The sequence below is a fragment of the Tubulanus polymorphus genome, chromosome 10, assembly GCF_964204645.1.
Source record: "Tubulanus polymorphus chromosome 10, tnTubPoly1.2, whole genome shotgun sequence".
Taxonomy (NCBI): Eukaryota; Metazoa; Nemertea; class Palaeonemertea; order Tubulaniformes; family Tubulanidae; genus Tubulanus; species Tubulanus polymorphus.
In genome coordinates, this window is record NC_134034.1 from 6401435 (window position 1) to 6428813 (window position 27379).

Genomic DNA, 27379 nt, shown 5'->3' on the forward strand with positions numbered 1-27379 from the left:
AGAAGCACTTCGATAAATGAATTGCCTCGAAAGCTTACCCTAAAATATTCTACGTTTTTTCCAAGGCTTCAAGTAATATATCTATAATTAATTTTGTAATTGCTTTTTCTTTTAGACCGGTGAAGCTGATGTGCTAGTAAGAAGAGCAGAACGTTTTGGTTTGATTTCACCAAAAGTTGCCAAGGTAAATCTTCAGGAGCCAGTTGCACAGTCATGGCTTAAGTCCAAAAATTGTCTTAAATCTTAACCCTTACAATACCACTAACGTATGGCATACGGTACAAATTGGCAAGCTAGCATACCTGTACCGTATGTGATACAGTATCGCTTAACCCTTCTTCTAGAAGGGCATATCTATCAGTATGGTGCTGCCATCTGCATAACATCCAAGATGGCAACAGCCAGGAAAAAACAATTTGGCTGGATGAAACGGTTCAGCAGCTCGTATATGATGTTGACAGTGATGCTGGTGACTTGGAATTTGGTAGTGAACAAATTGAGAGTGACAACGAATATGACAGCAGCAGGTTGATTCGGTTGTCATGGCAACGGACACCAATAACAATAATGAAGAACCAGAAACTGTCCTCCTCAAGGTCACATATATCCAAATAATTTGTCTTATTTGTAAGCCCAATGGTTATCAACACCATGGTATACAATGTATCAGTGTCAATTACATAGGTAACAATTTTCTGAGGCCTGAAATTATACCCCAATGAAACCCCTTACATCCGGCCTTCCGACATATCGGTGAAGTTGGTAAATGAGTGGAAAAATAAATTTTTTACTTGTTCTATTGCTTTGAAATTTTTACTACCTAAAGTAAGGATATATGGCATACAATTTCAGTTGGAATTGAATAGATCAGTGCATTTTGCTGGCAGACAGAGCAGTTTATCTGAAACTTTTTCGTGAATTTTTTTCATGGCGGCAATCTTGGACTATGTGACCTTGACCTCAAGTTCACTTATATCCAAATTATTTATGTCTACATTGTTGGCCCAATAAATTTTCTGTGTCAGATACCTTGGTAACTATAAGACTGGTCTTAAGTTGTTAGATTGGCTATAGAACAAAGTTGGTCTTAGACTGGCAATACAATACATTCAACAAAAATCGAAAGTTTCAGAGAATTTGGAGATGAAATACTAATTGGTTCTTTAATACGAACACTGAGAGAGCATCAGGTTTCTGCTATATGAAATTTATCACAATCAAGGCAAGGGATTTTGTAAACACCGGCATGAGTTGCAAAGTTGGAGCTTGTGATATGTTCTATGATCATGAAGAGTTTCCGGGTCATCAGTGGTTGATCACCAGGGGGTGTTGAATAGCCAAATAACTTTCTATTTTCATATTGTATTGGTACCCAGACATTTCTACAATGAATTGCTAAATTGTCGCTGGTGACATCTATGATTGTGGTGACTTTCAAGGTCATTGGTACATGTATATGTCACCAGGTAGTGTTAAATAGTTGAATGGCTTTATATTATTATTCTGTATTGGTAACCAGGCATATTTTGTAACCGCAATGAATTACAAAATTGTAGCTTGCTCCATGTTCTATGATTATGGTGAGTTTCAAGGTCATTGGATTTGTGTATGGTCACCAGGGGTAGCGAATAGCGGATTGACTTAGTATTTTCATATTGTATTGGTCTCTAGGCATATTTTGTAACGGCAATCGATTGCAAAACTGTAGCTAGCGGTGAGTTCTTAATATATTCGCCAGGACGCGTTGAAAATTGACTGTTACGCGTTTCAAGCCACTTCTCAAATGGGCATGGTGTCCCTGGACCCCAAATTTCTGATGACTGAGAATTATCATAAAGAAGTAAATCAATTTTGGGTTATGTTTGGTCCTGGTAAGACATAAAAAGCAGATAAAGTGAAGTTATTTGAACCGTCCTAAAAATTGGGTATTAAATTGGTTAATATAATGATTCATCAGGTTCTAAGTAATCATATATTTTTTCTAGCTTGATGAAGAAACTCGTAAAAACAAACGCCAGGAACGATTTGGTAAAGATTTACAGGTATCTGCAACTGCTGATGTGCTTGGGGATAAGAAAATAACCAAGGTAAATATCCAAAAGATGTGTTACTTTCCGTAAAAACCGGCGTATAAGTCTACACGGCGTATAAGTCGAGGTCGATTTTTAGACCTACATTTCATGATTTTAACATATATCCGGCTTATAAGTCGAGTCCCTTCTCTTAGAAGAATAATTACTGTATCATTGTATTGAATAGTTTGTTTTGATAACGATGTGTGCCTTCACGCACGCCACCGCGCGTCAGCCTGATTGCTGCTGTGTGTTAATCAATAGACTGTTACACACACTCAGGTATAATACACTACCATACAGTGAAACAGTAGTGTGAGTCACACGCTATATATAGCCTAATGTATTAAGCGCTGCTATGAGCGCGCATATATAAATACATCATTTTAAATGAAGCTGTGTCAAAATGAAAGAAGTTTTTTTCATTAAATAGCTTTATTTATCATGAATAATTATTGAAACTGTTATAGCAGTGAGAAGATGAACACTGTCTTTTTTGGCTGGTAGAATCAATATTTCTTGTGACCTGAAAATACTTAGTAGAAAACTGTACTCTGCTTATAAGTCGAGGTCAATAATTTAGTGGTAAAATCAAGGGTTAAAAACTCGACTTATACGCCGGTTTTTACGGTAAGGTTTAAAAGAAATCTCATTTCATGGACCGGCCAATGGTATTTGGTGAATATGTAGTAGTGCCCCCTGCCATCTATTTTTTGAAAAAACAAAGATGGCGCATGGTGGCTGTTTAATGATGTAGTGAATTTCATCTGAAAAACTTGTGATGTTTTTTGTGTTATTTTGAGGGGTCATTCAAAATGGCCGATTTTGCGTACAGAAGGGGAAAAATTCAAATTTTATGCGTACGTAATTAATGAATGATCCCTGATGAAATTTAGTACAGCCATTTGGTACAGCTAAAGTTTGTATTCGCTATTTATTCTTGGATGAAATCAGATGTCAGCCATTTTAGCATCCATCTATGAAGTGAATTTAGCTTGAACAACTCTGCTTAGATATTTCATTGTATTTTGATGAAATTTGGTACACATATTAAGCATGGTATGAAGTTGTAGGCTTGCTCTTATTTTCTATTTTTCAATAAAAGATAGCTGATGGATGGCCAGTTTCGCATGTATCCATACAGTGAATTTTGTGAGGCAACTCTCTTAGATCTTTTTTTTTTTATTTTGATGGAACTTGGTAAAACTATTTGCTATGGTGTGCAGTTGTACACCTGTGATTTACCTTAGAAAAGATGTAAGATGCTTGACTGGCAGAATCTTTAATTGTATGATTTAAATTATGACTCTGATATTATTGCAGTCTTCGTGGCGAGGATGGTGGCAATGGCAGTCTTACCAAATGCTTTAACCCTTTCAGTACTGGCCATATTCATATGTTATAATACTGAGATGATTTTTCGGTAAAACTAGTGTCTGCAGTTAACTTAGCATTACTCAGAAACTACTCAACCTATATAAACAAGCTATACACCAAATTCGAGATATGAATCAGGGCTACATTTCAGAATAAGTTTTCCATGGTTCAGATTGGTGTGTTGAGGTCATGTGACCAATGTCAGTCATCTTGGATTTGAAATTACCATGTCTATGTAAAGATTGAGAAACATTACCCCCTAAACCTACTGAAACAAAAAAATTATTACTATCTGTACTCATCAATACCTTCAAAAACAGATTATCTCTCTCCTAAGGCCATATCAGAGCAATTCTCGCCGTTGGAATTCAATTGAATATCATCTTTACGCTTCACTGACTGTTAGTCTCCAATTCGGTGCCATTTTGCCTTTTGTTTTACCACAAAACTTGTCAAAAGTTCATAAAACCTTTAAATTCACTCACAAAATCTACCGGAGCACCACCTGGTAGATGTTTACTACCACCAGGAAGCGTTCAAATACAATAGGATTCGAGTCCCGACATAATAATCTAACGTAAAGTGACCCCTTCGGGGAATGGGGTGTGTATATTCTGTATATGTTTTACTGGCTTTCCAGAAGGGGGTGCGTACTGAAAGGGTAAGTTAGCGAAATTGCTCAAGGTTTACCTTACTAAGGTGTAATAGAGTGGGAATGAGACTGTGATCATTAATTTTGTCAGTTTCGTCATCCATTTCGCCATCTATTTCACTGGCTTCCTCCGATGGATTTGACAACTCTAAAAGGTCATTAGTTTTCCATCTGTCCACAGATGGAATCTTATTTTGGGAAGTTTTGAAGATGTTTCAATGTATTGTATAAGTGTTGAGATCCCATTTACCGTATTTTCCGGTGTGCAAGTCGACCTGGTGTATAAGTCGAGATCAAAAAAGGTTAGTTTGCTGTAATTCGAAACATCAAAGCAACAATTCGATGATACATTTTTGATACACCTGTTTCTTATAATCATTGAATCAATTTACCCTTCTGGCATTTTACCTCTGGCATTTTTACCTCTGGCATTATTACCACGGCATTTTTCCATCGTACCATACTAAGGCTATAGGCCTAGTCGGTGTATAAGTAAGGTCCCTTCTTCACGTGTTTACATAAGTCACTTTTGAAAACAATGCTATGGTCATTCTCATAGTAGTTGAAAGTCTTTACCATTGCAATTTGCAATTAATCATAAGGATCTGTTGTTTCTGATAGTAAATTACTGGATTCCTGCTCATTGGTTGTATCCACATGTTGAATGTATTGTGTATACATTGAATGCTGCGCACCTGTAGTCTAGTATTAGATTGCTGTACACTTATTGATTATTGGCACGCTGCCATAGCAGCGCGGCTTATATAAAATGCTGTACAATGATGATACACGTGCGCGCTCTTCTTTCTCATTTGATTTTTAACATCAGTTATTTCGAACCATTTCCAAACTATAAGAAACTATTTTGTCACCATTCTGAACTCTAATTGGTATATGAGTGTAGCCTAACATAAATTAATATTCCATTTCATCATGGCAACTTTGAAAAATTAAACATCGTCAGTTTAAATGATATGAAAGTGTATTCAGTATATAAGTCGACCTACTTTTTTGAACATGATTTTGGTCTCAAAAACTCGACTTATACCCCGTAAAATACGGTATCCCGATTCAGAAGCATCGAAGTCAATGCCTTCTCTGGACTGGTGTGGGATACATGTGTACTTATTTCCTCTGACACCTATTCTAGAGAGATTTGTCAATTAAATCTTGTTATCGCTTGTCAAGATTCAAAATATTGAAGATGGTAGATACCTGGTAACCAGGATACAACACTATCTCAATAAGACTCACGACGTCCCTCCCTGCTCTTCATTCATTGCTGGAGTCTGCATCACCTAGTCTGTGCTGTCTTTTGGTTTCGCGCTACCAACCTCATTATCTGTCTATTATTGATACACTGAATCATGACATGTATTTTCACAAATTTTACTATGATATTATAGATTGATGATCAGGGGAAACTTGAAAAACGTAAAGAGAGATTTGGAATTACAACAGGTAGTGGAGATGCTGCATCACTCGACGTGGCGATGGATAGAAAACGAAAACGTGCCGAACGTTTTGGACTCATAAATTCTCCAGGATCTGAAAATGTTCCAAATTCTTCTGGTGGGCTGGTAAATGCCCCGATATCTTCGGAGATCGATGAGAAAAAGCGTAAACGAGCCGAACGATTTGGTGGAATTGCGTAAAGTTAGCAGGAAAGCATAATTTGATCATCATTTTCTGAAAAACTTATTAAGATTATGAATTGATCCACATGGACTAACTGACTCATAGAATGTCTTTAGACAACCCACAAAGATTCATGTGTACATAGTCGCTACTTAGCGACTCAGGAACCCACACTCATACTGGGTACATTTTGTCAAGGTTTTTAAGCTAAGAGTAGTTTAAGATAAGAAAGCTCTTTAAGTTTAAGATGAAGATTAAAATTTAAGATAAGAAAACTCTTTAACTACTTGTGTGCAGCAGATGAAAAAAATGTCAGGGACGATTCGGGCAGCATAAGAAGTAATAGGCAGGATAAGGGTGGATACGGGTGGCTTGAGTGCAAATTGGTTAAAATACATGCCTATATACCAGTGTAGTACGTGTAATACTGAGAAACAAAATAACAGATGCCATTTGTTCTTAGATTTCCTTTTAATGATGGTGCCTGGTTTTGGACTGGTTTCGGCGCTATTGCACTTTCGTACCCCCTCCAAAAAACTTTTATTTCTGTATATTTCTGTATCAGGGAGGTTTGTAGAGTCAAAATAAATTACTTTTGACAAAAAAAATTCTAATAATTAGTCAAAATTCTGATAATTTGGGGCCGATTTCGTCGGTCGGCTATGTTTCCGCACTAATTACCACCTAAAAACATCTGAATAAATTTGTCTCAATAAATTTAATTGACAAAATTTCGTTTTTTGCATATAACTTTCCTTCATCAGAACATCTTTTAATCAGTAGCTACGTGTGAAAATAACACAGACATACGCGTCATTTTCAGAAATGGTCATGACATTTCAGTGGAGTCCTTGTATGAAGCTGGATCCAAATATCCAGCATATTGTTGACCCAGGTTGCGCTTCTTGGAAATAAGTCATATGCTATGGACTGATTTGAATTATTTCGATGACGCTTCCCAGTGCGATATACAAACCAGTTAGGCAGAAACCCGTTATCGCTGTTATGCAACTATATTTTTAAGTTTAAAGTTTCAAATGCAGCTCATCTACATGAAATCTGTGCCATGCTTTGCCTGATACAACCAAACCATGTATCCGCCAATTGAAAATATATTCATTTTAGAGATTCTTCAGATTCAATTTTGCACTGCCCTCAGAAACATTTATAGGCCTTAGTAGTTTCACATCGGTACTATATGTAACACAGGGGCGAATCCAGGGGGGATTTCAGGGAGTCTGAAAAGAAATTATCTTTCTTTTAACACTGCTGAAAAAAAATTTATAAGTAACTACTTCGTCATTGAATGTTAAATTTCACTGGTTAAATGCATCTGGAGGCTTCTATTTTTCATTTTTATTAAATTTGGTGCTTGGCACTTGCTGAATAATTTTAACCTTGGAATCCCCCCTTTCTCATCCTGGCTCCACTCCTATCACACTACTTAAAACATCAATTGGTCGAAGGTTGTCATTATCAGTAAACAATGTTAAAATTGGTGGAACCAAACATTTTTATCCATTGTATCTATACTGTATAGTCAACCTCGCTTAATTTGTATCTCTTGGGACTGTGTTTTTTCTACGAATTAGACATTATACGGATTATACATAATTCGTACTTTCAATGATTTTCAATTTTTCTATTATCATGTAAATTATTTCTCGAATAAAAACCTGGCGGGAAAATTTCGTGTGGCTGTGGCACGCTTAATGCCAATATGACTGACAAGTTATTGATAAGCTTGCCAATCACTGCTGGCAGCGGAACAATGGGATACGAATTACGCGTTGCATTTCCAATTGTTTTTAAGAAAAGGGACCGTGGCAACGACTACGATTTACGAATTACTAAGTACGAATTATCCGATGAAGATTAAAGGGAATAATGAAGGAAATAATCAGGACCCTTCATTTTTATACGAATTAGGTAGTTATACGAATTAACCAACTACGAATGAAGCGAGGTTGACAGTAATGAGAAAATATGTGTACCAATATGCTTTTTTGCTTAGAAATGTTCATCTTTATTTGGTATACTGGGTATTGAAATCTTTTTAAGCCGGCACTTCCCGGTGACAGGATATGTCGGGCACAGTCCGTGAACTTTCATAAAAAACGAATAAACGAATTGATCAAGGGATCCATTTAGTTAACTTATTTTCTAAAAATTTTGAAATTTTTGTCAGCTTGTGTTCATTGGCAGCACTGCGTGAATGGAAATGGCCAAAGATTATGAAATAGAATGGACTAGAATAGATATTGACGGTTCTATCCCATCCCCATCATCCCACTATGTTTCATCTAGCCCGCTCAAAATCATGCTAGCAACAGTGCCCTTATCGATGTCATTCATCAACTGATGGTGCCGTTTGGCTAGTGAAAGTTGATATGTGACCCTAGAAAATCCTGGAATTCAGCCAAGTCATCATTTTTTATCACCATCGAATATATATCTCCAGGGGTTGATCCAGAAATTTGAGCAGAGGGGTCAAGCGCAATGTTTTCCCACCTACATGTATATATTTTTGAATGCGAGAGAATTTCATTCATAAAAATGTGTGCATTAGTGGCAGGCACCGAAACAGCAATCGATATTGTGTTAGTTTCATCATTATTATGATGATTGATATCACTATCAGAAAACACAGAGCGGGAGGGTCTAGATCCCCTAAGGCCCCACTTGGACCTCCCTGGATATCAATTTCAAAACTTGATTGTAGCAATTTATTATTGTGTCCCTTATCACCTATTGCTATGAAGAAGCAATGTCACTATCGTAACCTACAAGCTTTCTTGCACGAAATTTCGGCATTTGCTTTAAGGCCCAGAATACCCTATATTTGTCCATCATTAACGTAACCTCAATGTCTCCCTTTGACCTTGACAACCTTTACGTAAAGACTACTGTACTAGACTAAAGCATTTGTAACATATTCGTAACAGTTGACTTAATTCATGAATTAGCAGTAACCATCATGTTTCATAACCACGAGAAAGAAATCTTTCTATCCTGCAATCTACAATTCAAATTCAGACAGGATGGTAATCGAAAAAATAGTTACGGACATGAAAATTGCTTTGGACTACATACAATGTACATAATATATAATGTCCAATGCTTCAAACTAACTACGAAATTTGATGCTAAGTATCTATTCACAGCGACCCCTTAAGACCCTGATATCATTGTTCTATCACAGCAACTCAGAGCAATCGATTAGCAATTTCTCGGCGATGAGCAATTTCTTTCGTTGCTGCAGACAGACAGATGAATGCACGAAAAGTGAATGCAACAGCCCACTGGTACATATAAGTCCCAACTGTTTTGTCAATGTGATTAAGAGAAAATCAAAAAATCTATACCGGTAACATTTTTCAGGTCCCAGTGCAGAGTCTTTCATAAACATACAGTTTAGTGGAAATGAGATGTTGTTCACGCCATTTGTCATTGGAACACTTATTTTCACTTTGTTCGATAATCCTATTTGCGGTAGGGCCACACCAAAATAAAATCCCGTTTCTCGGGCGGGGCAATCACCAAAATGGGTAGGTAGGTATGACATTTTTTTTTTCTTTTTATAGAAAAAAATTGTTAATTCTTCTATCAGTGGGTAGGTTGCCGCAAATAATTTCTACTGGACTCAGGAATATGATTAACAGCTAGTAGACCACAATTATAAAAGGAAATTGAGGTGTTTGTACAATTAACTATAAAAAAATATATTTTGAACATATTTCACGGAATTCATGGAATTTTACAATCCAAGGCCGGCATCAAAGTCCGATAAGCAAAGTTGTCCGAGCATGGCTGCGCAATTTCCAGAATCAAATTTTAAATCCGATATAATAAGATGTTTTTATGATGTTGATCTCAGTGCCGACGTCACGATTTGATTTAAAAAATATTTACGAGAAAGGAGAGTTTGGTAGTCGGTCGGCCACATATATATTTTTGTTATTTCACCCAAAATTTTGAAAAAGGGTCGGTAGGCGGTTATATTTTATTCTGAAAATGATTATTTGAAATGGGGAAATATCCGGTCGGTCGGGCCAGAGAAACAGGGTTTTCTTTTGGTGTGACCTAGGCCTAGCTACTTTTTGCTATGGCCCGAAACTTCATTCACTCTATGGACGCACAGTGAACGCAGATTCTACCAAAAAACGATTTTTTCCTCGAACTTCATAGATGCCCAATTTGTTTTTACAATGAAAAACATTCCTTTTTCACCAATTTCAACTAGTCAGTTGCTATTAGTCAAAAACTGATTTATTAAGTCATGATATGAACTTCAATAAAACTATCACAGACTCCTATACTTCCATATAATCAAATAGAACATGAATTTCAATTAAACATATATTTACATTCTGCTTTTTCATTTCATTTAGATTTTAAAAATAAATACATGTAAATGTCAATAAGACACATAATATTCCTTACAGATTAATAGTGCGATAAGTATATAATTGTATGTTTTTCAATCATTTCAATGTCCCTTTCGAGTTGCTTCATTTCTGCTTCCATACGCTCTTTGCGATTTTTTTTCGGGGCTGTGTCTGTAACAACCGATAATCCTTGATATTGATGATGCAGTTCCTCCCAGTTAGTTTTCAGCCCATCTAGGATCCCCTGTCTTTCATATTCTTCAAGTTTCCGCATCGCCCCACGTCGGAAATGTTCAGACACATAGTGGTCATATTCTTCCTGTGCTTTCTTTATCTCGTCCTTACGTTTGGACAGATAGAGCGGCGTTTTACCAAAGTCCTGTTTAATGCAAGAGAACATCTTAAATGCGCAAATTGAATTGGAAATACAAATTGGGACTCAGATATAATGAAGTGTTATCTGACAATGACTTAACCAGTTCACTGTTTTAACAAATTTAATTCGTTATTTCAAAGCATGCGAGAAGAAACAATGTCCAAAACTTGCCATTAAGAGTCTACACATTATCAATCATAATCATGTTGTCATAACCGAGAATTCAATACAAATTACTTCTACCCACAAATTTGAAAGCATATGTACACTACTAGTGTCAAAACAATGGATGGCGGAGGGTCCCGTAACTTAACACAGTCGATGAAGTATTTAATTAACTCTGCCTGCCAGGCCTATTTTTCAGGAAATGCTGCGCTTTGCCAGGATTTCAGTGTTTTTCAGAGATTCATAAAACAAAAACTAAAAGGGAAATCATCAAATTTGTTTATTTTGTTCATCTGGTCTTGCTTTTTCATGCAAAATAAGCAGCATTTCTTCAAAAAGTGATAAAATCTGCAGCTATTACCAGAGCAGAGGGGGTATTTTGAATAAAATATGCCCATTCATGCGTGTTCAGACCCCATTTCAATAGATGACGTCACTAACACACCACATAGAACGACTGATGTTTGTTTTAGTAGTAAAAAAGGCATTAAACTAACTGGTGTTGTGCAATGAATTTGCCATCTATTGTTAAAGTTAAAAAACAAGTCACCCATACCAGTACGTTTTTGGCAGGCAATGAGTTAAATTGGTCTCAAATAATTATACTATGTCGTGGGCAGGTAATGTAAGTTAATGTAAGAAAATGGGACTGCACTTCTCGCAACATTTTCAAATTTTGGACAAATTCATAGGCCTTTCATTCAAGTATTTCAAAACGATGATCATCATATAGCTATCATCTGTTTTTTGATGTTTTGATGTTAGTGCAGCGGCCATGTATATCTTCAAAAAGAAGCTTAACAATTACCTTTTTATTTAGATATTTAGGTACCAATCCAGATGGTTCCAGTGGACGCTTATCCCCACATTTTGTGTCTACATAATTCATTTCCGGCTTTTTTGGCACGGACATGATATTTTCAACAGCATTAGTGGTGATGAAGTTTTTGGTTGTCCGAAGGCCCATCACCGGTCTGTCATCAGGTTTCGGTACAGGTGGTTTCCTTGAATCAGTATATTTGAATTCACTCGCTGAATTGAAAAAGTAGAGTATTTGTTGTGACATATCAATACAAAATGGATAGTTATTGGTTTTTTTATCATTTAAATCTGAATTAACCCTACGAAACAGGCAGCCCTTTTATTACAATCGGAGTGCCCAGGGTCAATTTTAGAATCATTACAGCAGCAATTCAGATACATCTACACAGAAGGTTGAACAACTGAAACAACTTTAGTGAAGAATAAAAACTTTTCGCAAAATGACGACAAACAGACCAAACAGCTGTCGAAATGAACTGAATATAAATTTTGTTGCCATTTACAAAATGACCTGGCCAACAAGGAGAAACGGCATCATTTTTTAGCCTTAGTCTATCAAACTGCTATGCTGAAAATGAATATATCTAGTGGAGTAGAAATTATAGTAGTCCTCCAGAAATTGACTGAATTTTTCAAGCAAGGGCAAACACATGCTGGTCACATATCATGAATATTGGCACCACCTACCAAAAAAACATATAGATTGAAAGAGGAACTGAAACCGTTGAAGAATAGTCAACCCCCGATGTACCGCCAATATTGGTGCAGAACGAGGGAGGGCATAATATCGGGGTTGACTGTTTAGTTTCATAGGATTTAATCCATTGGGAACACTTTTATTGCCTTAATTCACAATGCCCTTTGTTTAGTCTAATTAGGCTTGTCACTAGGAAAAATGCATGCAACATGTAGGCCTATAGGGTTAAATGAGTTCTACCACCACCAACAAGTGAAAAGACATAACACTGGTAGGCGCTACTTACATTCAGGGAGTCTTGGTTCCTTTTCATGTTTCTTGAGGAACTGGTCAGTTGTTGGACAGTCAACCTTTGCAGGTCCCATCGTTTTATATGACCCTTTGTTAGCGTTGTACTCATCTTTTGCTAAGGTCTTAAACTTCGAAATATGTCTAGAAAGAGAGGGAGAGAATTAGTTCATCAATCTATTAGTAGGACTTGGGATCCAGGGCCACTTGGGGAAGTGGTTTGAGACGCTCAACAAACAGAAAATTTCAATATTCAATGCCCCCTGGTGAACATATTAAGAAAGCAACATTTGACCATAAAACTCACTACACTCACAATTGATTGTGGTTGCAAAATATGAGTAGGTAACAATATAATATGAAAATTATAAGACGGACGCAGAGCACCGAAGGTGCCCAGAGGACGTCCCGTATATGTGGATACTTTGAAGTGTCTTTTTAACCGAATCTTACTTACTTAAAAATGACGTCACTTGACGTCCGGTTGGAAGTTCATGGGGAAATCGAAAGTAGAATTATGTCACACTAAAATCAGGCAGCACATAAACTATAATACGGCAACCTTTGGATCGGGTGATATCAGTATTTATTCATTTTATGAAATTTCTAGAAAAAGAATCAAATACGTATTGAAACATATCAATAGGAAAATTTTCTGCTAGAAAAAAAAATCAAATTAGCAGGAAATACGAATGTCAGTACAAAAATTGATTTCTCTCGCGAAAAATGAAACATTTGTTTCTAATCCTCCGGGAATATCGAGTACCGGGAATCTAGGGTTCAAAATAAGCAGCGCAGCAGTACTTCAACAGTGGTACCGAGTTCCGTATTTGGTGAAGAAGGGGCGGAAATTGATGTTTTTGCCGACCACGATGTTGCTGCTACTCGAGCGAGACGCCATGCCGATCTGCCGCGCAATTTTACGACTCTTACGCGACTCTCACCAATTTGATTTAAAAAACTTATTTCAGTCCTGCGGCTAGGATCGTGCAAGAGCGTAATTCTCCAGGATTCAAACCTGCGCGCTGGCCGCGTTTGTTATCATGAATTCGCTCCCGTTGCTAAGGGAATTTCAGCTCGTTCAATCAACGCAGTTCATTGTTAAACTATTCATCGACCCAATCTTATTCTAAATTTCATTAAAATAAATAAATTCTGAAATAACCTGATCCATAAGTTACCGTATTTTAGTCAATCGGCTGCCTGATTTTAGGGTGACGTAATTCTACTTCCGATTTCCCCATGAGCTTCAAACCAGGCGTCAAGTGATGTCATTTTTTTCTGACTATGTCAGATAGGCCTACTGTTTCTCACACATGCTCTCCATGCGACGTTTTGGTCCGTAGTTTCGTTAATAACCAGTTGATCTGTGAATATTATGCATGAATTTGTTCAGTTCAATTTTTAGTGCCAAATCAAACCTTTGTACTAAAATGAATAAATTAGTTACCTTGTTGACTTTGAAAACGTGTTTTATAATAATATTTTTATTGATTTAAATCGCGAACTGGAGAATTTATTGATTTGATTTCAATTGATTGCCATAATCGGGATTTTCAATGGACTAGATTAATAAAATGTGAAAATTCAATATGTCTCTCTAAAATTACTCTAAATTTTATTTTTTGTTGATAAAACGCATAAATTTTGGTCAATTTTAACCTTAAAAAATATAGCTGCAAAGCAGCGATAACGGGTTTTCTGCACAGTCTTAGAATCCTGTTCAACGGTGGATTTCGACAAAGCATTTGATAAGGCACAACATCAGCCATTACTAAACAGGCTATTAGGAAACAGTATCAATGATAGGTCGCTCAAATGGCTCAGCAGTTATTTCTGAACGAAAACTTGTAGCTGAAATCAACAGAACATCTTGGAATAAGTCGGTCTAACTAGTGGTGTCACGCAAGGTGGTATCCTAACTCGTCTTCTGTTTGATGTCCTGACAAATGACATAGGCCTACTCAGTAATCTAAAATATACCAGACCGAGTAAATGTCCAAAACGACCTTAACACGCCGTTCGACCAAAAAACTTAATGTTCCGACAAGAAAATATTGTTCCAATGAAAACAATTCTGTTTGATCGAACAATACGCTTTTTGTTTGAACCAAAACTTTTCTTCATTCCGACAAAAAATGAAAACCTTTTTGTCCCGGAAAAAAATTTGGTTGAGCGAAAACAATTTTTTTAGAATGAATGTTTGAATGAAAACAATTTTGTTCGATTGAACGAAATACTTCATACTTTTGGTTCGGAGGAAAAACTTTTTACAATTTACTTGTTCGAACGAAAAACTTAATGTCCTGACAAGAAAATTCTGTTCAAATTAAAACGATTGTTCGAACAAAAAACCTTTTGTTTGGACAAAAAAAAATTCTAACAATTTTTTTCAAATTGGTTCAATCGAACGGAATATTATTGGTTCGAACGAAATAAATTTTGTTCCGACGAAAGAATTTTCAAGCGAAAGGTCTTATGAACTAAAAAAAAAGATAATTCTGGGGCTCCGCGGTAACTTAAAGCGGGACGTAGGTCGGCCATGTGACGCGATGCGATCCTCACGTTGCATCGCAAGTTTCGGTGCAAGTCGGTTGCGATACGATTGTCAGTGACTGTGTGCGACTAGTTTCTGCCAGTCGCAAGAGCGCGTAGGTCGGTTGTGACAGTCGTGTAGCGTCGCAGAAAGTAGAACATGTGCGACTCCTTGCGACTGGCGTTGCTGACAGTCGCAACCTGTCGCAAGAGCGCGTAGGTCGGTTGTGACAGTCATGTAGCGTCGCAGAAAGTAGAACACGTGCGACTCCTTGTGACTGGCGTTGCTGACAGTTGCAACCCGTCGCAAGGGAGTGTAGGTCGATGAGTCGTTGCGACACAATCGTCGCTGGCGATCACTGTGAATGGTGTCGCAGTGAGTCACAAGCCGTCGCAAGGCCGACCTACGCCCTGCTTAAGTCATTAGGAATGAATGCGAATGAAAAACCAGTTTCATTTATCATGAAAATACTCAAATGAGAAGTCTGGCTTATAAAGCTATCTGCTCAGACGAAATTTTCAAAAAAAATCTTCATTTTTGGCAATAAAATTGATAATTGGGATTGATTGTTGCAAGTCAGAACCAGTTAATCACTAATTAACATGCATTTTAATAAATCTGATTCCTCCTATACAGTGAACTTAGCATTAACCTAGTAGAGGCTACTAGCCTATGTATAGGCCTAACATCTGGACAGATTGGCCGTAGGCCTATTAAATAACAACCCTCCTAAATATCGTAAATTTTGTTTTGAAGTTCAACCCAATGAGTCCTTTAATAAACGCAACAATAATACTGTGTTTGTTTGAGACAGTAAAGGTCAGTGCCGGTAGGCCTAAAGCCTTAAGGTCGTGTAAAACTCGATAAACACTTCAAGCGACACAGCGAACGATCTCCTTTCCCCCATGGCGAACGCTTACTCTGAATGTCAAGTGTGAGTCCAGCATACGGATAGGAGTGTGTTATATACTTGTATTTAGTAAATACCTTGTGCATTTGACAATGATCTGTATGTACTGTAGGAAATATAGAGTATTGATGGTATTGATTTAGAGGTTGAGGCCTGCGGCCGAATTAAGTAATATATTCTTTTTTTGTTACCTCGTCGACACAACAGCTTTTCTCCGCTATATCTCTTCGGCGTGTTTAGTTTAGGCCTGCGAGTCCCCGGTACACTAATGATTTATCTTAGTAAATACACTGTTTAATTTGGTAAAGAAAAATAGGTATTGTTAAACTAACTGCTTGAAGCCTGCGGCCAAATCACTGGTAGTAATAAATATATTTGTACTCGACTTGATTCTCACGATGAGGAGAAACTCGCAGCTGATCCCCGGAACGACGATATAAACACGTCGATTCGTCGTTGTTTACGGCTCGACAGTGCTTTTAAAATCTAAAGTAGTAAATTTCCTGTGTATCGGTAATATGATTTGATGAGGAAAATGGGCTATTGTTAAAATTAGTTTTTAAAAACCGCGACTGAATGTGCAATCTTTGGGTAATAAATTTGTAAATTCATGCTTGAATTGATAATCGACGTGACAAGAAACGTGCGGTAGATTTTGGAAAGACGACTTAGAAAAACATGTCGGCTCTTTGAATGGGGCTCAATCTTTTATGTTTACGGCCCGACAGTGCTTTTTTAACGATGATTCGTGAAAAAACACGCGATGTATTTGTAGATCTCGGTGAGCTGAATGATATCATTGGGATTGTATCGACAACAGCGGCAAGGTAACAAAGCCTTTGTTCTTTTAGTGAAAATAGTGTGACATAAAATAATAATAATAAGAAACGCGCGAATCTCAATAGGGTTTTCTGTGATGTAACAGAAAACCCTAAGTATAGCTGCAAGCAGTGATAACAGGTTTCTGCCTTTCTGGATAGAATGTCGTTCAGGGATGCGAGCAAAGATTTCACCCGAAATCAGTTCGTTACATTCCATTTTTTGAAAGAGTGCCACCTAGGGGTCAACTCACAACATGGATATGTTGACCCACATGTGCTATACGCGCATGTGCTACTACGCGCAAAGTACTTATGTGCCAGGTTTTGGGGGAAATAACATCGAGAAGAACGAAGCTACGGTGTTTTTACCATTCCCTAGTAGTGACAGTTTAAGCACATATTCGGTTTTTATTAGTTCCGAAAAAAGTCGACTAGACAAGAAAACCGAATTTGGCCCAAAGCACAAATTTGGCCTATAATAGGGTAAACTATGCAGGAGGGAAGGCCTTAGTGTTACTATTAGTAGAGGAGTGACAAGTCAGTCTGACAAGTCAAGCGATCAGATGGGGACTACAATTCACATATGAAATTGACGTCCAATAACTATTATAAAAACGTAATCACGAACGGTACCATCACTCCCCATTACTGACTGTCACTGGTCTCTGGCTCGCAATCATTCTTTATCGGTGCAGTGGGTAGGTATTTTCAACTGACTTTGTTCTTCTATGACATTACCATCGCCGCTGCGTCACGATGTGATGTACATGGACCTCCAATTTGTAATGTATGTGATGTATTAACTGAATTTAGACCGTTTAATATCGACGATAACAAGGTTTCACCGACGCTGACATTTTCTGACGCTAACTAGTATGACCCGTCTTTTGGACCGGACCAATTCAATTCAATTAGGAAAACGTGTACCGGTACAATAAATAAATAAACCGCTGATATCCACGAACAAAACTATACTATTATAGAATGTTTAAAAGGAACTGCTTTTAATAACAGTCTGAATAAACTTACTTCACAAACAAGGAAGTACATTTTTAACTTGTGAATGGTCGAACCCCAGTTATTCACAGTAACCTGTGATTTGGATATTCTCGGAGCCTTCCTTCTTTATTTATTAATGAAATGACGTCACAAACTTTCAGATTCGCGCCAGTATGCGCGCCATGATCGATGATTGCTAATTCCACCGGTGCTATCTTTAAGTAACTTCAAGTTTGAAATAGGAAGCACAGTACATCCATAGAAACTACGCGCAGAAAGAGACTGTTATATTATCATCACTGTTTAACATTTCGTTTCAAAGTTGTTAGTAGTCAAATCTAATAGAAGATGATTTTTATGTGACGAAACTCAGTGGAAAATATGTTAAAATAATAATCAGCAGGAATGCCGAGGCAGCAGAAACCCTAATAATAATAATAATCACGTGAATCTCAATAGGGTTTTCTGTGAAGAAACAGAAAACCCTAATAATCACGCGAATCTCAATAGGGTTTTCTGTGATGTAACAGAAAACCCTAATAATATCTGCATTGGCATCAATGTCAGTCCAAGTTTCAGTCCGAATCCGAAAAGCCGCCATATTTGTGACGGTGCTTCACTTGGTGCTTCACTCATTTTTAAGCGACTAGTCAAAAGTTTTGAGCAACTACGATTGTCAAAAGCTACTTAAGATTACAAATTATCTGATTACAGAACAGTCAGTTTGAGGTAAGTTGATGTTGTTTTAAGGGGTGAAATAGACGAAAATTAACCTTATATGAGCACTTTCGCCTTAATGTCTATTTCAACTTGACTTGACAGCATACCGGGTGGCCTAGCTCAATCATTTTTGGTAGTGCATACCTGATAAAAGTCTTATTAGGACCTGAAAGGACTGGCAGTGGACCTAAACCATTAACTCTTAATCCATAGAAACTGTATTGAAGGATATCCAAAAAAGTCTTAACTGAAAGGGGTAAGATAAAGAAATTTGACTCCATGATTTGAAAGCTTAACAATATGTTTCCTAGTCTGAATACCACTAGTCGTTGTTACGGTTCTGTACAATGTCTGACGCTAAAGTATCATACACCTATAGAGGTTAACTCCTGTTAATTGCAATGCAACAACTGATTTTAGTGTCAAATCAAACCTTTGTACTAAAATAAATAAATTACTTACCTTGTTGACTTTGAAAACGTGTTTTATAATAAAATTTTTGATGATTTAAATCGTGAACCGGAGAATTTATTGATTTGATTTTAATCGAATTGATTGCCACTATCAGGATTTCCAATACGGACTAAATTAATAAAATGTGAAAATTCAATATGTCTCTCTAAAATTACCCTAAATGTTATTTTTTGTTGACGCATAAATTTTGGTCAATTTTAACCTTAATAATTTGAAACAAGAATAATATCTGCATTGGCACCAAGTTTAAGTTCGAATCCGTAATTTACACTCCCATCATGCACCACGAAAAGCCGCCATATTTGTTATGTTGATTCACTTCAACTGTTTTTTGAGGCGACTAGTCAAAAGTTTTGAGCTACTACGATCGTCAAAAGCTACTTTGGATTACAAATTTATGCACAAACAATAGTTAACTTCCATCTGATTACAGAAGAGTCAGTTTGAGGTAAGTTGATGGTGTTTTAAGGGGTGAAATAGACGCTCAAAGCCTCGTCCCTCAAAATGAGGGACGAAAATTTACCTTATATGAGCACTTTCGCCCTAATGTCTATTTCAACCTGACTTGAGAGCATTCCAGGTGGCCTAGCTCAGTCAGTTTTGGTAGTACATACCTGCTAAAGGTATGTACTAAGAAAAATGAAGAGAAGTGGTTCCATGATTTGAAAGTTTAACAATATGTTTCCATGCCTACATACCAAACTTCAGTTGGTATGCATGGAGATATATTGTTAAACTTTCAAATCATGGAGTCTCTTTTCTCTCATTAACCCCTTTCAGTGAAGACTTTTTGGATATCCTTCAATACAGTTTCAAATGGATTAAAAAATGATGATTTAGGTCGACTGCCCGTGCTTTCTGCTCCTACTAAGACCTTTATCAGGTATGTACTACCAAAAATGAGTGAGCTAGCCCACCTGGAATGCTCTCAAGTCAGGTTGAAATAGACATTAGACGTTGTTTCAGGAACAACGGCTAGGTACTAGACTATATGTTTCCATGCCTACACACCAAACTTCATTTGGTAGGCATGGAAACATATTGTCAAACTTTCAAATCATGGAGGTAGTCTCTTTTCTGTCATGAACCCCTTTCAATGCAGACTTTTTGGATATCCTTTAAAACAGTTTAAAATGAATTAAATAACGATGTTTTAGGTCCACTGCCAGTGCTTTCTGGTCCTAATAAGACATTTATCAGGTATGTAGTAACAATACTGACTGAGCTAGGCCACCCGGTATGCTCTCAAGTCAGGTTGAAATAGACATTAGACGTTGTTTGTAGAACGACGGCTAGGTACTACTGTCTGTCACACCTGCACGAATCACAGGGGCTCGTATCAGAGTTGTAGGTAATGTAAAAACGATAATCTGTGCATTGCGCATTTGAAGCCCTCGACCATCAAAATCGGTGAAGGATTTCGTGTCGAACTCAACGTTTTAAATTTCGAAATCGGCAAAAACCGGCGTCATAGCATTTTCGGTCCAGACGATTTCGGCCCTAATTTCGCGTTCAAAGACATATAATTCACGAACTATTCATCGGAAATTAACGGGATTAGTTTCGTTAGAAGCAGGAAGGTATTAGCTTTCATATCATGCCTGGATTACGGTCATCCTTATTACCGAGATGACGTATTTTACCGAGATGAACCGAGATAAAATGAAATATAACATATTTATTTATTCCTTATCGATTTTAACCATTGAAATCATATTATATCAGTAATAAATGCCTGCTGGAGTCATATTTTACATATTTTGTCGGATATTTTTGTAGAAAAATAACTTAACTTTACCAAGATGAGATCGTCGATCAATCAAATTCAATGAAATTTTATTGCTAACCGAGTTTACGTATTTGAAGTCAAAATTTTTTTAAATAAAAAATATATGTAAAATATGACTCTAGAAGGTATTTATTACTGATATAACATGATTTCAAGTGTTAAAATCGATAAGGAATAAACAAATATGCTATATTTCATTTCATCTCGGTTCATCTCGGTAATAAGGATGACCCCTGGATTATCAAAATCGGATGAAAAATAACGAAAAAGTAAGCGACTGAAGTTGAGTAGTTTGTGAGCGTCGTTAGCCCTCTTGTTATTTTATATATACTATATACATTCGATTAACAGATTATCGTTTTTACATTACCTACAACTCTGATACGAGCCCTGTGGCACGAATAATGCTGAATTGGCAATTCCCGAAGTGGTGAATTTGGGCCACACTGGTCACACATTATATTATATACGATATTCACATACCGTGGGTCCTTCGCGATTCTTTCCGGATCTCTTGGTATAAGATTGTAAATACTTTCGTTTGTTGATGCCATTGTCGTCGATACTGGCTTCCCTCAAAACGTAGAATGGCAGAATGAAGGAGAGCGAAGTGTTTGTAAATATATTAAATGGCGTCCTGCTGTCGCTATGGGTACCAGGTGGCAGCACCTCACATGATAGACTGGTTACCGGTCTCTATCTTCAATTAGAATGGGACAGGCAACCAGTCTACTCACATGATGCCGGTTAGACTGCATCCTCGCTTGCCAGGGGTAAGGTATCACTCCCGAACTCGCTTCCACCAGCCCCCTGGCCTCACGAAGCGTGATCTCATTACTGGCGCTGACGTCATATATTGATTTGCGAAATACTTCCTTGTTCAGTAAAACGTTCACTGAATGGTCCATTTAACGGGAAAACCAATATAAGCCTAAAGTCGTTTGTTGGTACACATTATGAGAATGCCGGTTTGCTAGCGTATCTATTTAACACCCGTATTGCTCGGGTTAGTTTTACTACCAACGGGAGGCGCTGTGTGTAAATTTTACATAAATCAACGACTTCCGGCTATTAGCGGTACATAAGACCACTTGAAAACATCATAGTCAATTACGGTAGTAGTGAAAATAAAAAGTTACAGTTCGTTGTACAACACCATAGCACCCATATAATACCACATACATTTTATTCAGACTAACGACTTAGTTAACACTGATCTTCATTTCCATTAATTAATGATCTGTTGAATTAATTAGTAATCCAGTCTTTCGGTGTTCGAGATAAAATGCCCGCAAAATAAGAACCAACGAACCAGGGCTGACCACAAATTGCCCAACAGATAAATTTTCGGAAACGACACAATCATGTTTAGTATCAAATAACTCGTGGCGGTGTGGACCTTGGTCTATTAACTGACCAATGCATGACCAGTATTGGCTATATAGTAAATTATCTGTTTTGCAAACAATTAAGTTGTTTGGTGTCAAATAACTAGATATGATGTGGATATTAAACTAAAAATTGTTTAACTGACCAATGCTTGACCAGTACTGACCAGTTACCACTAACTAGAACCCACCATAAGTAATTTATATGTTTACTTAAGCAATAAAATCGTGTTTGGGCGTCGAGCTACTAGATACGGTGCGGGCTATGATCTAACAACTATTTAACTCACCAATTATTTACCAATACTGACCTTAAAGTAATTTGTTTATTCTAGAAGCAACACAGTCGTGTTTGGTGTCAACTAATTAGAAATGGTGTGGGCTTTCATCTTACAACTATTCAAGTGACCGAATCTTGACCAATACTGATCACATAGCTATATGTATCTGTTTCGGAAACAACTTAGTCGTGTCTCGTATCAAATAATTTCATTAGGTCTGAACGAAAATATAACAACTCTTTTACCTGTACAAGCTACACCAGTACTGTCTAATTACCGGTTAAATGTTTTTAGAAATAACACGGGGTATTGCCTGAATCCTTCGTTAGTACTACTCTTATTAAATGTGTCGCTTAAAAAGTCTTGTCCGATTTTTATTGTAAGAAGCGAGCTAACTTTGAAATTTCCCACTAACTGCAAAAGACTTTCACGTGGGGTTTTGAACGAACAACGTTTCGATTTGTAATTGTAACGTGCGCATTTGAGCCTGTAACGTGCACATTTCACTCGCGTGAACGTGCGTATCGGTACTATTATGCGAAACTTGTCAAACTTTTGCGTTCAAGACGTTTAAACTGAACACTAAAGAAGATATCATATCATATATATGAATAACGAATAGATGGAAGATAATGTAGTAGTTTTGAATGTTTCGTAACTGCTGTCCACTGCATTATGAGTTTTCCGGTTTGCTTGGCTACCCGTACTGGCGGGGTAGTCTAGAGAGGCCAATGAAAACTCCGGTTTGCTGAACCACCCCTCTTTGCGGGGGTGCGGTATGATGTTTGATCTGACAGTTTCAAGTGGTTAATGGCTGTTTCAAGTGCTTACAACGATGCTTATTACTTTCGTGGTACATGGTGTATTAAAAAAAGATTTCATAATAATACGCTCACCGCGTGGGCTTCGTAGAAAGACCACTACCTGTGACCTTCCCAAATTTTAATTGTCCTGTCCGATTTGGTTTCATCCAATTCAGAGACTGCCTTTGCCAGTTAGGGCATTTTTGGATCACGTCACTCCAGGAAATGACTTAACGCTTTTGGGCCCCTTCGTCGGTTCCACATGTTTTATTTGAGCTATAGACCACAATGGTGACACCATGATGGTCAGTACCTGACCAATTGAGATATCCCCGAGTCTGAACACTTGACTTCGAATTTCGGAAATTTATCATGTAATGATTGTTTTCAGACTACTAAGGAATCATCATTGCAAATTCATCACTGACCATCACTGACCACCAATGACCAATTCAAACTTCTCGAATATGAAAACGATATACCGCGTTATGGTGTCAAACTAGAAACGATTCGCCATTGAAAATTCATAAATTGACCATCACTGACCACCACTGCCCAATTGAAACTTCTTAAAAGAACGATATACCGGTACCGCATTTGGTGAAACAAGAAAGGATTCGCCATTGAAAATTCATAACTTGACCATCACTGACCACCACTGACCAATTGAAACTTCTTGAAAGAACGATATACCGGTACCGCATTAGATGTGAAACAAGAAAGGATTCGCCATTGAAAATTCATAACTTGACCATCACTGACCACCACTGACCAATTGAAACTTCTTGAAAGAACGATATACCGGTGCCGCATTAGATGTGAAACGAGAAAGGATTCGCCATTGAAAATTCATAACTTGACCATCACTGACCACCACTGACCAATTGAAACTTCTTGAAAGAACGATATACCGGTACCGCATTTGGTGTGAAACGAGAAAGGATTCGCCATTAAAATTCATAAATTGACCATTACTGACCACCACTCACCAATTGAAACTTCTTGAAAGAACGATATACCGGTACCGCATTTGATGTGAAACTAGAAAGGATTCGCCATTGAAAATTCATAAATTGACCATCACTGACCACCACTGACCAATTGAAACTTCTTGAAAGAACGATATACCGGTACCGCATTTGGTGTGAAACTAGAAAGGATTCGCCATTAAAATTCATAAATTGACCATCACTGAACCACCACTGCCCAAGTGAAACTTCTCAAATATCGTGGTCGAATTCGAAAGTGCTTGTCGTCGTATTGCTATTTCTAGAAACCAGCAGAAAGTTTTGCAACTGTTTTTGAATGGCGTTGACATAATGGAAATTTATTACCCATAAATGGGTTACACATCTGAATCACTGCACCTCACTTGCCGCAGTGCGTTATTTTCACTGCATAGTAATGCTAATACATAAACTTTTTTACTACTTGACTCGAATCATCTGAACAGTACTGCGTTTGAAAACTCAACGAATAGAAAATGTTTGCGGGAAGCGCCTACAAATAAGTTATAATAAGATTAATTAATCGATGCATGAAAAACAATTAAATCACAAGGTGACTAACACCCGTCTTTCAACCAATCTGCGCGATACCAATTAATTAAATCATTAAACGCATTGGGTTCCTAATATTTGAAATCATGTGATACAATAGTTGTTCTTTAGACTTGGCCACTTTCATTTCAGAAAACCGCGTACTAGACCAGTGGTCACCGAGGCATTAACCATTCCTTCAAGTTTTGAAAATTCGATGGTAACGCGGATTCTTCGCCTCTAAAAACTGTTTCGTTAATAGTTTTCTTTATATGAAAAGTGTTCATAGGAATTGAAATTTGGAGTGATATCAGTCACAGCTGTAACCCTTTTTCATTGTCAGTTCTTTTTTGGAATTCAAGTAGATTAGTGAAAATATCAATGATGAAGTTCACTTATTATATCAAGTACCGTTTTTACTGTCGCATACGAGTCGAAACAAAAAGATCTATGCAACTGCATATCTTCGGGTATAAACTGTGATATCCTTCAGTATGTTATGAATATCTTTAAAAATTTGTGTTCTAGTATAATACCCGAAGGTTTAACTATCGGACACATAAAAGATTCGCCATAATCAAAGTTTTTAAGAAAATCTTTCTTCGAGAAAGAAAGATCTTTAAAAGAAGGATTGGCGTCAAACTAATCCATAATGGACTGTTGTGAATTTATTGAATAATCCACCTGAGAAATTTCGGTACTCGATAAACGCCTATTCATATAAATCAAAAATGCATGAATATCTTGACGTTATTTGCGGGTCTCATGAAACAGTTTCGTGCGCTCTTTTTAAATCTAAAATAACATAAATACATGCGTGTTGCGTTATAAACAAGGTTAAATTCCAAACGCACATGAAATATGGAGCCTGTATCACACGATATACACATCTTGAATTTTCTCTAACTACCTAGGTCCTTTCCAAATGGGAATGGTTCAGTTTTTTTAACGGCCGTCATTCAGAGGCACCTAAAAAACCGGTTGTATAGCACTTGAGATTTTCAGTGTAGGGCACATCTCACATCGACTCGGCTCGCGGTCGGTGGTTTAATGGGAACACATCTGGTTGTTTAACAGTTGACGAATTCAGAAAACTTTTTTCAAATGTCTTTGATAACTTTTTAAACATAGTATTCTTCTTAATTACATTTCGCTGATTCCATAGATATTTTTTCATGAAAACTGCTCCAGTTATAACGGATTTAAACATACATGTAAAATGATTATTTTCAAAATATTCAATTTTCTCCGATTTTGAAGAAATTCTGACACAATATCATCTCCACTCGACACATGATTTTACTTCGGTGCCTTTGAAGGGAGTGTCACTTGTTGTTGAGTTCATATTTAGTCAAACAAGAAGATATGCCTGATTCCTTTTTAGAATTTAGATTTCGACGGATATCATCAAATTACTAGAAAGGGACAGCAGCTTTCGGTCATCCGCAAAAAATACCTAAAATGCTCTCCTAGGGTTATGGAAAAACATGTCACGAAACATACGGAAAATCCTTTGTTTGGTAGACTGAAATTATTGAACTCTTAAATAGCAACATTCAGAGAAACAAAAACATAAGAATATATTCTCGCCCACCCTTTAAAAAAACAACGTGATTTCAATTGAAGATGACACGTAGCCTCATATCAAATGATATGAACGCAACAGAGCCTATTCATTCTCTTTACGAGGATGGGTCTCCACATTCATAGGATACGATACGAGATTCGTGGGTACGAATGATGAATACAACTGATAAAGCGCCAATTTCACTGATTCTTGCACATAAAGGTGTTTTAGAGTAATCTAGTTAACAGGTGTGTTTTAGGAGTATTTTGAATTTAAATTCAAATCGGGGTTCATGACGAATATTGAGCATTCTAGGGCTGGAGCAAGAAACGTGTGGGATCGTCCGCCAATGGTATCGCCAAAGAAATAATAAGGAGCCAGTCCGTGGTGGCTATTGAAAGCGACGACCGCATGTGAATGCATTGATTGAATGACATCTCAAAAGTCAGATTATATAAAATTGAACATGATATATGGATAGGTTATTCCATATATACTGGTAAAAATGATGCCCAATATGTGATATAAATGTTCAAATAAAAAGTAGAAACCGAATCCATAATTCAGTCTGGTATTGTTATAACATCAAACACTCAAATTTAATCCTTTGTTAGATTGGTAGTCAGTGTAGATGAGCAAGAATAGTGGTCCCTAATTTTAATGTGGACTGTTCAACAAGTTGGAAATTGTGTAGAGATGAATGAGTTTAAAATGGAGTGGAATTTAGATAATACTGTTTGAATGTCTATTACTCAATCTTTTTATTGATCATAAAAAATGGTGGTAAAATATTTGACTCTAGGGTTTTAGATTGTATCTCTCCACGCCAGAGGTAATCACGGATATTGGACTACAGAAAATTCCTTGTGTACAGCTCAACTTTTTAAATCCCTGGAAAATCTCGCCACGGATATATCTCAGTAATGATTAATTTTCCCACAAATTCTCCCCTTCGAAAAACCTGAACAACCAATGTACGCTTGCTCTAAGTTTGCCAATGCACTATTGTTACCTTTTCTAGCTATTTGCACTAGCTGTTTGTCGCAAATAGATTGCATCCTCTATTACAGGAGTAAAG

General features: G+C 37.1%; 2 protein-coding genes across 2 annotated transcripts in view; one reads left to right on the forward strand and one right to left on the reverse strand.

Moving 5' to 3' along the window:
• Positions 1-7874, forward strand: part of LOC141912070 (uncharacterized) — a 36108-nt gene extending 28234 nt beyond the window's left edge. Inside the window, exons 7-9 of the mRNA XM_074803254.1 lie at positions 116-184; positions 1986-2087; positions 5508-7874. Of these exons, the coding sequence (XP_074659355.1) occupies positions 116-184; positions 1986-2087; positions 5508-5756 (420 nt within the window). The 3' untranslated portion in view covers positions 5757-7874. The remainder of the gene's footprint in view (positions 1-115; positions 185-1985; positions 2088-5507) is intronic.
• Positions 7875-9992: 2118 nt separating this feature from the next.
• On the reverse strand, positions 9993-21364 carry LOC141911882 (enkurin-like). Its single transcript, XM_074802961.1, has 4 exons — positions 21208-21364; positions 12474-12619; positions 11477-11700; positions 9993-10506 (listed from the first exon to the last, which is right to left on the reverse strand). The coding sequence occupies exons 1-4, from the start codon at positions 21276-21278 to the stop codon at positions 10186-10188; spliced, it is 762 nt and encodes a 253-aa protein (XP_074659062.1). The 5' UTR covers positions 21279-21364; the 3' UTR covers positions 9993-10185.
• Positions 21365-27379: the final 6015 nt, after the last annotated feature.